Genomic DNA, 14,920 nt, shown 5'->3' on the forward strand with positions numbered 1-14,920 from the left:
GTATATTGTAAGTGAAGCCCACAACAATATGGCCCAGGAAGAGCCCAAGACACTTCAACCTCACTTGTCTTCTCTGAAGACCATCTTGTCGTATTGTAGAGCTGAGGAGAGGAGTACGGAGAGTCCTATCCACAACCGTTACGCTCCGCTGCTGTCGCTGTGTGCTGGCTAATCTACTTTTGCTTTAATAGCTGTTTAGTCGTTTGGATCTAGATCCTTCTTTGTATCCTTTATATTGCCTTGTAACCCTATTGATTCAAGGTAATGAGATTGCAGTATTCAGTCAAACATCTCTCTTTCATTCACTTTCACATGGTATCAAGAGCCATTTAACCTTAACAGGTGCTTTCAATGGCAGATCCAGATAATCCCTACCCTTTTCCGAGCAAAGTTCATCTCTTGAGCTCAGTCACACTCAAGCTCTCAGACAGCAACTACCTGCTTTGGAAAACTCAATTCGAGTCTCTTTTGTCGAGTCAGAAGCTACTGGGCTTCGTCAATGGAGCTGTTCCCTCCCCACCTCAGACGCGTTCCGTTGTTCGTGATGCTCAGACAGTTGAAGAACCAAATCCCCGGTTTGAAGCGTGGTTCTGTACTGATCAACTGGTGCGTTCTTGGTTGTTTGGCACACTTTCTGAAGAAGTCCTAGGCTCTGTTCACACCCTTCAGACCTCGCGTGACGTCTGGGTCTCTCTTGCTGACAACTTCAACAAAAGCTCCTTGTCCAGGGAGTTCTCACTTCGTCGTTCCCTGCAACTTCTCACCAAAAAGGACAAGACGCTGGCTGTGTACACCAGGGAGTTCAAAGCCATCTGCGATTCTCTCAGTGCCATTGGGAAACCCATTGATGAGTCCATGAAAATCTTTGGGTTTCTTAACGGTCTTGACAGAGAATACGACCCTATCTCCACGGTGATTCAAAGCTCTCTTGCCAAGTTTCCTGCTCCAACATTCACCGATGTGATCCCAGAGGTGCAAGGCTTTGATGCTAAGCTACAGTCTTATGGAGATACTCCGTCTGTTAATCAACATATGGCTTTCAATGTCCAGACACCTGAGTTCAAGCCAGCAGAGCCCACCTACAGCCCGAACTATAGAGGCAGGGGTCGTTCTGGTTCTTACCGTGGTCTTGGTGGATACTCCAGTCGAGGGCGCGGCTTCTATCAGCATCAGACAACAGGCAACCCTCAAGGAGAAAGTCCGAAATGTCAAATCTGTGGCCGTGTGGGACATACTGCTATCAAGTGTTACAACAGATTCGATAACAACTTTCAAGTCCCTCAGGCTTTCTCCTCTCTGCGTATCTCAGATGATAAAGAATGGTATCCAGATTCTGGAGCTACCGCTCACATCACCTCCTCAGCATCACATCTTCAGGGAGTTCATCCGTATGAAGGTCGCGACGCTGTGATGGTGGGTGACGGCGCCTATCTTCCTATTACACATGTAGGCTCAGCCACCATTTCCTCTGGTTCAGGTACTGTCACTTTACATGAGGTGCTTGTCTGTCCTGATATAAAGAAGTCCTTGCTTTCAGTATCTAAGATATGTGAAGATTATCCCTGTGGTGTGTTCTTTGATGCTAAACATGTTTACCTCATTGATCTCCAAAAGGGGAAAGTGGTGACAAAGGGCCCGCGAAGTAAAGGATTATACATGTTGAAGAGCTCAGAGGTTGAAGTCTACTTCTCAGACCGTCAGAGGATTGCATCAGAAGCAGTGTGGCATCTACGGCTGGGGCACTCTAACTCTCGAGTACTTCAACAACTTCAAACCAGCAAGGAGATTCAAGTTAATAAGAGCAGATCCAACCCTGTTTGTCAGCCTTGCCAGATGGGGAAAAGTTCAAGATTACAGTTTTTTCAGTCCAACTCTCATGTTTCTTTGCCCTTACATAGGATTCATTGTGACCTATGGGGGCCTTCACCTATCAGTTCAAGTCAGGGTTTCCGTTTCTATGCAATTTTTGTTGATGATTGTACCCGTTACTCGTGGCTTTACCCTCTACGTAATAAATCAGAAATTTATGAAGTCTTTACTGCATTTGTCAAGCTTGTGGAGAATCAGTTTGGTCTTTTGATAAAGGAATTTCAGTCAGATGGTGGTGGTGAGTTTGTTAATCAACACATGAGGAGGTTCTTATCTGAGAAGGGTATTCAACATCGCATCTCCTGTCCCTACACACAGGCGCAGAATGGTCTCGCAGAAAGGAAGCACAGACACTGTGTGGAGTTGGGCTTATCCATGATGTTCCACAGTCATCTTCCGCTACACCTATGGGTTGAAGCCTTCTCCACAGCTAATCACATTATCAATCTTCTGCCCTCAGTGGTCCCGGATAACGTCAGTCCGCATGAGAAACTATACAAGTGCAAACCAGATTATGAAGCTCTTCGTGTGTTTGGGTCAGCATGCTATCCTTGTCTTCGACCTCTCCAAACTCACAAGTTCGAGCCTAAGTCGTTACAATGTGTCTTCATGGGGTATAGCAATCTGTACAAAGGGTACAGATGCCTCTACCCACCTACAGGCAAAGTCTATATTTCAAGACATGTACTCTTTGATGAAGGTCTATTCCCATTCAAGGAAGGTTTTAAACACCTGGTTCCTCGGTATGAGACGAGTCTACTGAAAGCCTGGCAGTCAGCAACGGCTTTGGAGGAAGTTACCAAGGAGCCTGAACAAATCACTCGCTTCTTGGTCACACCACATCATCAACCTACTGGAGTTGACCCTCCCATTGCACCTGTTGTTCCATCGGATAATGAAGATGAACCGAACCCTCCCATCGTCGAGGCAGAGGCAGTACCTCCTGGCAACCTTCACGGTATGCAAACCAGAAGTAAGGCGGAAGTTCATAAGCCCAACCCAAGGTATGCTCTGGTTGCCTCGAAAAGACCAACAGGACTTCCGAAAAACATTGCTGAAGCGATGAAACATCCTGGTTATCTCAACTGCTTCGAGATCTTCGTATCTCTCAAGTTGATGCAACACTCTTGCTCTGTGACAATCTTTCTGCTGTTTATCTCACCACCAACTCGGCTCTCCACAAGAGGTCCAAGCACTTTGACACAGATTATCACTACATCAGGGAGCAGGTTGCACTTGGCTTGATTGAAACAAGGCACATCCCAGCTAATCTGCAGGTTGCTGATATCTTTACGAAGCCGTTACCTCGCAAGGCGTTTGTTGATCTTCGGAGCAAACTTGGTGTGGCTGAACCACCCACCTCAAGTTTGAGGGGGGTGTAAGTGAAGCCCACAACAATATGGCCCAGGAAGAGCCCAAGACACTTCACCCTCACTTGTCTTCTCCGAAGACCATCTTGTCGTATTGTAGAGCTGAGGAGAGGAGTACGGAGAGTCCTATCCACAACTGTTACGCTCCGCTGCTGTCGCTGTGTGCTGGCTAATCTACTTTTGCTTTAACAGATGTTTAGTCGTTTGGATCTAGATCCTTCTTTGTATCCTTTATATTGCCTTGTAACCCTATTGATTCAAAGGTAATGAGATTGCAGTATTCAGTCAAACATCTCTCTTTCATTCACTTTCACATATATACCCGTGATGAAATCACCTGTTACACCCGCCCGAGATTTTCGCCGGAGAAGAAAACAGATTTTCACTAAAAGGATTGATTTTTCGATGTGGGTTTCATCAATCTTTGAGGTTTTTTTTAAAGAGAAGGCCTGGTAGATGAGTGAATGAACCAGACGAGAGAACTGAAAATCACGTGTTGTGTTTTGTAAGAGATAGATTTGAAGTTGTGATTGATTGGGACATGTGGGTTTTAGTGTCCACGGGTTTTAGTTCTCTTCTCACTTTCCTCATCTTTGGGGTTTCTGACCCGACCGTCGCTTTCCCGGTTGACCGGCTTACTCGTATCCACCAGAGCCGCCGTTTGTGGAGTCGGTTTAAAAGTTGGTCAATTTATTGACTTTTACCATGATGTCATCTATTTGACTATTCATCCACTATGAATCCCCTGAATCCTCGTACTATATTTGCGAAGTGATTTACCCACATGTCATCTCTATAATCAATTTATCAAAACAAATATGACATGATTACTAAAATTGATAACATGACTTTTAGAAAAATATGACGTGGATAATTTCATTTAATGTTGATTTATATTTTGGTAAACTTATTAGAATATGATAATAATTCATATATTACATTCAATATTGATATTTTTTTTGTAAACTTTTTAAAATATGGTAATAGCTCATACATCATCTATAAAATAAATATATTCATATATAACATTTCAAATTTTGAAATATTATTACTTTTGTATAATTATTGTATAATTATACAATTTGTATTACCAAAGCTTTCAAAAATTTCTACAATTAAAAATTTAAATATCTAATCGTAAGATCATTAGTTTCTTATATATTTACAAAGTTTATAAATATTGTTTAGGCTAAATTTTTTATAATTATACAATTTTATATCATTTTATTAGTTTTATACAAATTGATTTAATATATATCAAATCTATATTAAATATTAGCAAGAAAATAGTAAAATCTATAATATTTAATAAAATTTATTTTTAAATATAAGTTAGATTTAAAAAATTCCTTACTGCACATGGTGCAGGAAAACACCTAGTTTAGTCAATATAAACGCGGAAAATTCCAAAAGCACAAAACTTTTATGGACAAAGTTTTGGTGATTTTAGAAGTTTAAGATCATATTATTATTATTGTAATATCTTAACTTTATATGTAATCATTAATTATATATTATGAAAATATATTAAAATTTGATTATAATTTTTTGCGAGTAACTATTTTCTATACTCTTAAACTAATAGTATTTTAAAAAGTAAATTTAGTTTTTTTTTGTAGAATTCACAATTTATTATTGTTAATGAATAAAATTGCATAGAATATATCAAACATATACATTTTATAAAAAAAAAATTATTTTAAAACTTTCATCTTTTTGAAATTGCAAGAATAAAATATATTTATAATATTTATGAAAGATGAAATTATAAAGATGTAAAAAGAAAATTAATAAGATATTTGGAAGATATATAATTAAGAATTAAAATTTTGAAATTTTAAAATATAAAGTTTGAACAATTAAACTTTGTATTTGAGGTTCTATTGTTAAAACCTTAAAATTTAAGATTCTAAAATTGTCTTTGAAGCATGTGAACTTTATATTTGAAGTTATAAGTTTGCTTTTACATATGCTCATAAACATTTATTTGTACTAGATGCTTTGTCCGCGCTACGCGCTGATTATGTCTTTTTAAATTTTGTCTCTATATATCTAAATTGCTTAGCAAAGTTTGTAAGACATAAGTTGAGTTTTAGATTTTATAGAGAAGTATAGATTTGCTCAAAAAAAAAAAAATAGAAAAGTATAGGTTTTAAAAAAACAATGATAAAATTGTTTAAAATGTAAACAAATCTAGGTATCAAGTTGTGTGGGAAAGAGAATAATAATCCAAATGATGCATGAACTAAAGTCATTATTTGTTGCATGCTTTTGAATGATCTCTTATTCGCCATTTGAAATGCTTTATGTAATCAATTGATTTGTTGAAGTAGAAATTTGTTGTTGGTGATGAACTGGGTAGTAATTTGCCTGGAAAATATTAGATATTATTATTCTGTTGATAAAAAAATATATTTAGATATGTATTATTTCTTGATGTGTTTAAAAAAATTATGTACATTGGAAAAGTTTAGGAATTATGCTTGTGATGATGACAACTTTAAATTTCCTATTCTTCTTGCTTTGTAAGATGTTAAAATCTGCTGCTTGCTTGTCGTACAGTATAAGTTTGACCATTGTCGACCTGAGATAGAAGTTTATGTATGAAGAGGATTATGATTTCGTTTTTAGCTATTGTGTTAGACTTACATGTTTAGCCGTAAACCAATCGTGGCATCAGTATTGATTTCTGGGTAGTACGGATTTGTTTTTTTGTATTATGAGTATCTGCCCGACAACATCTGCACATTGATTTTGAGTTAGAATAAAAATCCATGTTTGTTTAATTAATATTGGGATGACTTACTTACCTTGTAAGTAGGTGGTTGTAGTGACTAAGTGCAATAGATTTTTGTAATTCCGAGGAGAGAAAGTGTGAACTGAAAATATTGGACCGATGTCTAGAACTTTCGATGCTATTGTCTTTTAGTCAATCTGAATGTAATACGGCAGTTGGGTGAGTTTTCGATATCGTGAATTATGTATGACAGAAAACCCTGAAAACTCATATATGTCTCCCTCGGCCATATTTTTTGGGTCATTTGGTTGAATGTTTCCGGTGAGCCGACCTTCTAATAGTTGTCCCTGAAAGTGAACAAATTTTGTTGTGCCGAACCATTGAACTAAATAGTGAGTAGTTTAAATCAAATATGTTGGATTGGGAAATACATATATATGTATATGCTAAATTTTTAATTAAAGGTTTACGTGGTGGTCGTAGCACATGAAGCCGATGCAAATTTGAGTATTATTTGTTTGGTGTTTTCTGATGTGCCAAACACTTCTTATACATACTGTGATAGGGCGCACTGAAATCCCTTCTTGAAGTTGGTGAATTTGTTGAGGAATGTGTTGCATGTGAGATGTCACTATAAATTACAAAAGAAACTATAAATTATAATAAGATACATGTATTCCAACTATAACTATTACACACATGGATATATTTTCAAAATTAACTCAGAAAAATAAGTGTACCATGCATATATGTACTTGTCTATAATATTTTATAGTTACATCAAAAAATATATAAATAATATTTTACAGATATGATCTTGAGATTAGAAACAAATTAATTTTTCTTTTTAATAAAAAATTAAAATTATTATATTGAGTTTTTTTGTTTCTAAAAAAATAGTTAGTTAACCCTATATATAAGACAAATAATAATATAAGAAAAAAATATAATTATATCTTAATTATATAAATATTTGTTTTAAAATAATCACATTGTAACTGCATATCTTAAGAGATATAACATGTTTAAAATAAAATTTAACAACAAATACCTCTACATATCAACAAAGGAAAAATAAATTATTAATTCAATACTAAAATTTATTTTTTTTAAAAAAATATTCATATGCTTGAGACTTTACTAAATTTTTTTTAAAAAAATTAATTTAATATATTATTATATTAATTTGGGTAATTTGGAGTCAAACACTGTAATTTGGTATTAGGATCTTTTTACTTATTAAATGAAAAATTTTGGTCATTTACATTCATGTGGTTTATTTTTGTGACTAAAACTTGAGAATGATCTATTAGGAGAATTACCCCTACTCTAATTAGAAATGTGATTTTAGATATGCTATAATATTGGTATTGAAGTTTAAAATGTTACTAATAAAAATAATATTAATAAATTGAAAATAATTTTTTTTTAAAAAGTTTCAAAAAGTATTTTCGAATTTCAAACAGAAAATTTGGAAATTTTTTTTTAGAAAGTTTGAATTAGCAAACACATAATCTAAAAATATAAAAAAATACTTATTTTTATTTTATTTTAATCATATATTTCTCTGAATTCAACAATAATATTTTTTATTTTAAATATATTAAAATTATGATTAATTTTCTTATTTACATTTTCGTTGGTTGTTGTCATAGATATGTATATATGTTTCAGGAAGATCAAAGAGGTAAAATAATGACCAAAATATTTCATTAAAGAGGTAAATATACATTTATACCTTTATTGCTAACTAATACAAACCTTAGGGTATAAAGATAAGGGCGGGGAATTGGGACTGAAGTTTAAAATTTTATTAAATAAAAATAACACTAATAAATTAAAAATTAAAAATTTAGAAATAGTTACAAAAGTATTTTCGAAAATATACTCTTTTGCACCGTAAATATAAATTATAGTTCATATAGTAGACTAACGATTTGCTATATTTTGCCATATCATTCTATATACAGTTTAAATGTGTAGATTGTTACCTTGATATAAATTATAGTACATATAGTAGAATAACGATTTGCTATATTTTGCCATATCATTCTATATACAGTTTAAATGTGTATATTGTTACCTTAAGCCTTGAACAAAAAAAAAACTGAAACCGCATAAAAAGAAAAACAAACCAATTGCTGGACCCTTGAAATTTTTATTATTTTTCTCAGTGAAACAGGCAGAAGATTATATATTTACCTGTAGGGCTGGGCAAAAAACCCGGATCCGAAAAACCGAACCGAACCCGATCCGAAAAAGTAGTATCGAACCCGAACCGAAATTGATTAAATATCCGAATGGGTTCAAAATTTTGGTATTTAGAGAACCGAAACCGAACCCGATCCGAACCGAAGTATTTCGGGTACCCGATTATATCCGAAATTGATTTATATACCTATATATATTAATTATTTTTAGATTTAATATATATTAAGAACATCAAAATATATAAGATACTTTTAACTTATCCAAAATACTTATAAATATATACAAATAGTCAAAGTAACATGTCTAAAATAGCTAAAGTATACTCAAAACACCAACAATACTTATTGATTTTCAATCCAAATATTCAAACCAAACCAATTTATATGTTAATTTTAGGTACTTTGACATATGATATTCAAATTTATATGTAATATATTGTTTTGTTTATAGATTTTGAGAAATTTAACGTATATAATGAATTTTAAAAATTTAAAAATAATTTAAATGGGTTATCCGAACCCGAACCGAACCCGCAAAGATCCGAACCGAACCCGAACCGAAATTTAGAAATACCCGAATGGGGCTGAAATCTTTGAACCCGAAAATCCGAAACCCGAATAGACCCGAACCGAACCCGAATGGGTACCCGAACGCCCACCCCTATTTACCTGCATATTCTATGGGCCGGTCAGAGAGTGGGCTATCCATTCTGTTGAGTCGGCGATCCTCGCAACCAACCTATTACAAATTAGGTATATGTATTAGGTTTACTTTGAAAACGTGTACGTTTTTCGACGTATCCAAAGAATGATGGGTTTTTTTTTTGAGAGATGGATTGTTTAAGTTTATTTCATACGCAAAACAATGATGAGTTTTTGGGAGAGCTTGATTAAACATAAGCTAACTATGTTTTTTTTTAAATTTCCACCACTAAAAACACAGCAGAGCTTTATAAGATTTCGTCAAAATCACTACACTCTGGTTAAACTAATCATCTCAGAATGTTAATGAATGACCAAAACAGAGCAAGACCAAGCTTTTCATATTTTAAAAAGAGAGCAAAATCGAATGAAACTCAAAGCTTTACCACATAGATTAAGAGCAGAACATGGTAAATTAATCAAAAGCCATATATTACTGTGAAACCAATCAACACAAGGCTGAGTAATCTGAGACTGACCAAATATTATTGTATGAGTACCTGTTGTGAGCAGTCGCGAATTGGTGAGAAGCGTTTGTGCAGAGGGAGGCATTGAAAATAATAAGGTTAATAGAATTACTTAGGTTGATTGATTTTGTGTTGATAAATAATATATCAGACACGTAATTGTAGCTAATTTCCTAAAGTGTAAGAGGCAATATTCGTGTATAAATGTGTAAATATTAGCAATCTTAACCTCACATTTTCAAATAAATGCTTTGTATCAGGATCAGGCAAACCAGGTTCCATTTGGGTAGTATTGCAAAGAACAAATAGAGCAGGAAATAAAGTCCACATGACCCAATTTAAATATCGAACCTAAAAATATAAACCATCAGATACAGCAATACTAAAATGTTTAACAAAAAGGAGTAGCAAACATAAGGATAACCAAAAAAGTTTTAACAAAGATAGTTCAGATGCTGCAAAGACAAAGTTTGGATATGAAAGAAACAAAGCACAATAACTTAATAAACAAAACCAGTACTTAAAACTTATTAGCCACATAAGACCATTACTTAAACTGCAGCAACACACAATCACTGCATAAGAGGATAGGCTGAGGCTTTATTAGCCACTCTTGGAACGCTTTGCTTCAAGTGATTCAAGCCTCTCAGAGGATTTTCTAACCCTATCACCAGCGGAATGCTCAAAGCTTGTAGAAGGACCAGGTTCATCACCTACACCCTTCAAAACATCATCGGACACTGCTGGAGTAGTGCCTTCTTCCAAGTGTGCTATAGCAAGTGGAGCTTCTGGTGGAAGTATCTTTGTGACAGTTATGGTTTGAGTCTTGCCTGTTAGATTATGATCTGAGACTTTGACAATGAACTTGTGTGTGTGCCCTATCGTATCAAGTAAAGCTTGTGGTACCGGCACGGGATGGTCAGCTCCTAATCCCTCATTTGACTAACATTCAATAAATTAATTTTCAGTTAGACCAATATGAGGCTCAACATAGACAGACTTGAAATTACCTCAAAACATTTGGCAACCAATTCGGATGCATGCTTCCCAGTCAACTCTTTACCAACATCACCAAGAATGGCAAAAACTGCTTGTTCACTCTTGTCATAAACATCAATCTTCGTGAGATATCTGCAATGAAAGATGATTAGTTATTATTTCTTACAAAAAGTAGATAAAACATTGTCTAAAATACTTACTGAGGAACGCCTGTGACCTCCCTTTTCACACACTTCTTATTGTTGCAAATCAGTGAAGTAGGCCCTTTGATTGCCTTACTATTACACCCACCACAAGAAATATAATACCAAGAAGAACTCTGGACAATATCATCTATAGTTGCTGTGCACTCAAACCAAGCAACCTGCAAAATTGAGAAAAATAAACTTCATAAATACCCAAGCATGTCATAATGAATGATAAAACAGATCAACTTTGAACCTTAGTAGTCTCCTGCTTGATGTAAGAGTATAGTTCCTCTAGTGTTACTGGCTCAGGCTTAGTGACAACCTCTGCCGTAATCTTATTAGCAATGTCCAAGTTATAGCTCAGCCTGAGGAAATTGAGGAACACAAAAATATGTTAGAAAGTCACATGAAATGACAAAGCAGAAGCTGTATGAAAAATGATCTGACTACAGAAATGCCTACCATGCAAGATAATCCTTGGTAGGCTGGACATCAGTATCCATAAACACTCTAGATGATGCCATAGAAGCAAGAGCAAGGGTTCCTGATCATAACAAATAAATTGATTACCAACAAAAAAAAATTAAAGGAAGAAAGCTATAGACTTGCAACGATTATTTCATTGATATTATCACATATTGTATTGAAATATTTTAAGTAAAATGATAACCTCCAAGATGTTTAGGGTTTACTGTGGTGACCAAAAGAACGGTTGGAGTCCGTCCATATGATATGAACTTCTGGCAGAACTCGGATGCAGCATTGTCCCATAGATAGAGCTTCATCACTGGTCCGCTGTGTAAGGATAAAAACCATTTGATAAAAATAGCACACAGAGATTGCGTCTAAAAAAAATAAACAAACTTACTCATGTGTTTGTACATGAACACACAGATGCCGCTTCTCTGCTATGTCAACTTCATCAAGAGCAGTGTGGTCAGTGATAGTCTGCCCATTCACCAGTTTCATGTGGCCAACATAATCTGAAATAGAATATATAAAGGTCCCAGATATCAGACTTATACAACTAATATCATTTCAAACGGGTATAAAAGGAACTCATCATCTGTTCACAAATCACATATCTACTATAAATATGTAAGAAAAACTCATTGAAATAGTAGTTACTGGAGGTGATTAATTATTCTAACCAAAACATAAATATGTAACAAAACGCTTTGAATTAGTAGTTACTGGAGGTGATTAATTATAACCTAAAGATCTAAGTATAAACACCAAAAAGAAGTCAGCAGAGCTTACCATAAAGATCAACTCTGCGGTCGCAGTTGGCATGAAACTCCTCGTAGCTATGGAACCTGAACCTGTCTTCGAGAATTGGGACCGGATGGTTCTCGAGAACTTTCAAATCAGAGTTCCAAGAGAACGAAATGGTGGCCCTATGATCAGCAACCCGAAACTGGACTTTGCTTCTGGATCCGAAGAAGTTACTCAGTTTATAAACAGAACCTGATGTCAGCTTATACATCCCAACCTGTCCTGCTGTAATAAAACCTTGGATGACAGTTCCCTATAAATCATTTGGAATTGACATTATCAGAAATACCATCTCAATCAACCAATTTTAAAACAGTAGAAATTAACAAAGACCAATTTTTAGAAGAACCTCTTCGTCAATAAGAAGCATCTCCTGTCCGATGAGTTCTTTCGTGTTTAGATTTCGAGCCTCCCAAAAGTGAATCAGACGAAACCTCAGCTCCGCTTCGTGTGGGCTGAATGAAACATCTCTGAAGAACATCTATCGGTCGCCATGCGCGGAGGAGAGAGCAACATCAGATTTTTGCTTCTTCGGAATGTCAGATGGAACATCACTCTTGCCGTTAGGTTTCGCCGCAATCGCCGAGGCAGCAGTAAACTTCCCGTGTGGCTTCATAGACGCGAAGGAAGCGAACGTCTTCTCGTTGGTCTTCTTATCACTCTTGCCGTTAGGTTTCGCCGCAATCGCCGAGGCAGCAGTAGACTTCCCGTGTGGCTTCATAGTCGCGGAGGAAGCGAACGTCTTCTCGTTGGTCTTCTGATCGCTGGAGACTGTAGAGTTGCCTTTGGATTCCATCGAGATAGTTACTTGAGAGAATCTTATGGATTTTAATGGAAATATAAACTATGAAAAGAGATTTATAAATAGAGAAACGAAGAGGAAGGTGAAAGGAATCTATTGATTAAGTTCAGTAAGAGGATTGATTAGATCAGATAGTGGTGAAACGGATCTGAAGGATCTGGAGAAGAGTAACGAAAGAGGTGGAAGGGGAAAGGCAAGAGAAGAAGAAGATACGACAGTCGGCGGAGAGGAAAGAAACGATACGACTTTGGAGAGTTGTTGGTGATGGACTGGGCTTAAAATATTTTAAAAAGCCCACTAACTCGGATTGGTTTGTATGATCCAAACACATCGTATTTCTCTAATGAAAATACACAAATACGATGGTGACGTGGAGTAACCAAGCTGTGGGATTGGCTGTAATTAACTGTCCTACGTGGACACCTTAGAATGCCATGATATCGGGCTTTTAGTAGTGTTAGATTAGATATGTAGATCTCTCAAGATGGACTAAGGTAAAGGAGACTTTATTAATGCATCTTTATATATTTATACGTATAGAATATTATTCATATTTGGTGTATTATAATTAATACACACTCTTATATAAAACTAGATAAAAACAGCAGCAGGACTGGAAACGAGGATGTTCCATTTTATTCGTAGACATTAAAGTAGTAAATTGATCTTTTTATATACCCTCAAAACATTATGGGAATCCAAAAATACACACAGACACTTTATTAATTATTAAGTAAATAATTGACTGGACCGACCTTTTTTTAATCAGCGTCCATGTAAATAAATTATATCCGTATACTTCAATCAGTTTTTTTACGTGAGCGTGACGTGAATGGATGATTGAATCATCACGCGTAGTTACAAAGACCGTAGACGCAGAACTCGCCTAGTTCGCAACGATGGTTACACTCACCGCAGTGGCGTTTATCGTAAGCCACGTAAACGCACTGACCGCGACAACATGTTTGCCCAAACTTGCATTTGTTCTTACACGCACCGCAGTTTTTGTCGTCGGTTGATAAATCCATACATTTGTTGTTACAACAAGCCATCGTAGAGTTTGCTCCGGTGCTGTAATAGCTGCGGCTGCAGATCTCTGGCTCCTTGTGGCAATGGTCAGCTGCATTTGGGTTACGTGCTTTAGGTCCATGACCGTTGTCGACTTTTTCTGCCAAGAACCGACTCGGTCTAACCTTAACCGCTCCTGGTGGTGTGTGGTCCTTAAGAGGATATTCGAGAGCAAATTTTGTGGTTGTGGCGTTGGTGGTTGTGGTGGTGGTGATGGCGACTGTGATTGCCATTGTTAATGCAATTGTCACGAGTAGCTTCATGAATTGCGCCATTTCCTCTTGACGTATGAGTGTGTTCGGTGAGTTACTTAGGGCTCGAGAGATAGAGAGATGGTTCTTCGTTCCTTCTTCTTATTCTTTTGTTGTTATGTGAATGTAGAGGGAGAAGAGATTTAGAGGGAGAGAGAGAAATTGGGAAGACGATGGACTTAGGGTTTATAGTTGTGATCTAGACGAGTTGACGCGTGAAATGTGGTGAAAAAGATAAAGAGAGGTTTCAAGCGATCGATATGGGGGGGGGGGGGATTTTGATTATTTTGTTTCAGTTGAATACTATTTTATGGACATGCACATGCGTACGTCGAGGTACACATACGCGTTTATATAACTGAAATTAGGAGGGTTACTTGGAGTAAAAACTTATGTGTAATATGTGAATTAATCAAAGGCATAGTCTGGTACTAATAATAACGTAGTAAATACAGCATTTGTATTATGTTGCTATAATTTTGATGGACTTGTGCAAATCATTTTTCTAGTCCCAAGTACTAATCACCAAAAGACCTATAGAATTCCGGGTTTTCTTGCCACTTAAGGCGTCTATCGATGGCAAGGGGAATCAAACCCATGGCGGAAGCTCCAGCTGGAACCCTTTTACCACTAGATGCATGTCTAAACAAAAAAAAACTAAATGCATGTTAATAAAAAGAGAAAGAACTATCATAGGAATATTGTTGATTCTGATTATGTCTTTGGTTCACTACCTACTAGGATAACACATGCGCCTTGCGCAGGGTGAGTTTATTTGTATATATTATCGATAGTTTCTTTTATATATTTGATCATTTTATTTATATATATAAAATATTTTTTGTTGTTATTATATAATTTCTTTCCGATGGATCGGATCAATTTTTATTAAAAATAATGGAATAAAACTATAATTAATACATCATGGGTTGATCGGATTGGACATTAAACAAATTATGACATAAAAACCTTATTTTTTCCA

The 14,920-nt window shown here is 35.7% G+C and overlaps 2 protein-coding genes across 2 annotated transcripts; both read right to left on the reverse strand.

Moving 5' to 3' along the window:
• Nucleotides 1-9,698: 9,698 nt before the first annotated feature.
• Nucleotides 9,699-12,618, reverse strand: LOC106327876. The gene is made up of 9 exons (XM_013766172.1): nucleotides 12,167-12,618; nucleotides 11,803-12,070; nucleotides 11,411-11,525; nucleotides 11,213-11,337; nucleotides 11,005-11,086; nucleotides 10,796-10,907; nucleotides 10,555-10,718; nucleotides 10,366-10,486; nucleotides 9,699-10,297 (listed from the first exon to the last, which is right to left on the reverse strand). The coding sequence occupies exons 1-9, from the start codon at nucleotides 12,296-12,298 to the stop codon at nucleotides 9,959-9,961; spliced, it is 1,458 nt and encodes a 485-aa protein (XP_013621626.1). The 5' UTR covers nucleotides 12,299-12,618; the 3' UTR covers nucleotides 9,699-9,958.
• An 806-nt stretch (nucleotides 12,619-13,424) lies between these two features.
• On the reverse strand, nucleotides 13,425-14,050 carry LOC106326611 (stigma-specific STIG1-like protein 2). The gene has a single exon (XM_013764539.1). The coding sequence runs from the start codon at nucleotides 13,960-13,962 to the stop codon at nucleotides 13,468-13,470; it is 495 nt and encodes a 164-aa protein (XP_013619993.1). The 5' UTR covers nucleotides 13,963-14,050; the 3' UTR covers nucleotides 13,425-13,467.
• Nucleotides 14,051-14,920: the final 870 nt, after the last annotated feature.

Source organism: Brassica oleracea, chromosome C2 (genome assembly GCF_000695525.1).
Source record: "Brassica oleracea var. oleracea cultivar TO1000 chromosome C2, BOL, whole genome shotgun sequence".
NCBI classification, from domain to species: domain Eukaryota; kingdom Viridiplantae; phylum Streptophyta; class Magnoliopsida; order Brassicales; family Brassicaceae; genus Brassica; species Brassica oleracea.

Excerpts from the sequence above, each read along its gene's own strand:
- LOC106327876 (XM_013766172.1), bottom strand. The coding sequence starts at position 12,298 with ATGTTCTTCAGAGATGTTTCATTCAGCCCACACGAAGCGGAGCTGAGG. Across the intron at positions 10,719-10,795 it reads TCAAGCAGGAGACTACTAAG|GTTGCTTGGTTTGAGTGCAC; the intron begins GTTCAAAGTTGA and ends TCAATTTTGCAG. Across the intron at positions 10,298-10,365 it reads TGGTTGCCAAATGTTTTGAG|TCAAATGAGGGATTAGGAGC; the intron begins GTAATTTCAAGT and ends ATTGAATGTTAG.
- LOC106326611 (XM_013764539.1), bottom strand. The coding sequence starts at position 13,962 with ATGGCGCAATTCATGAAGCTACTCGTGACAATTGCATTAACAATGGCA.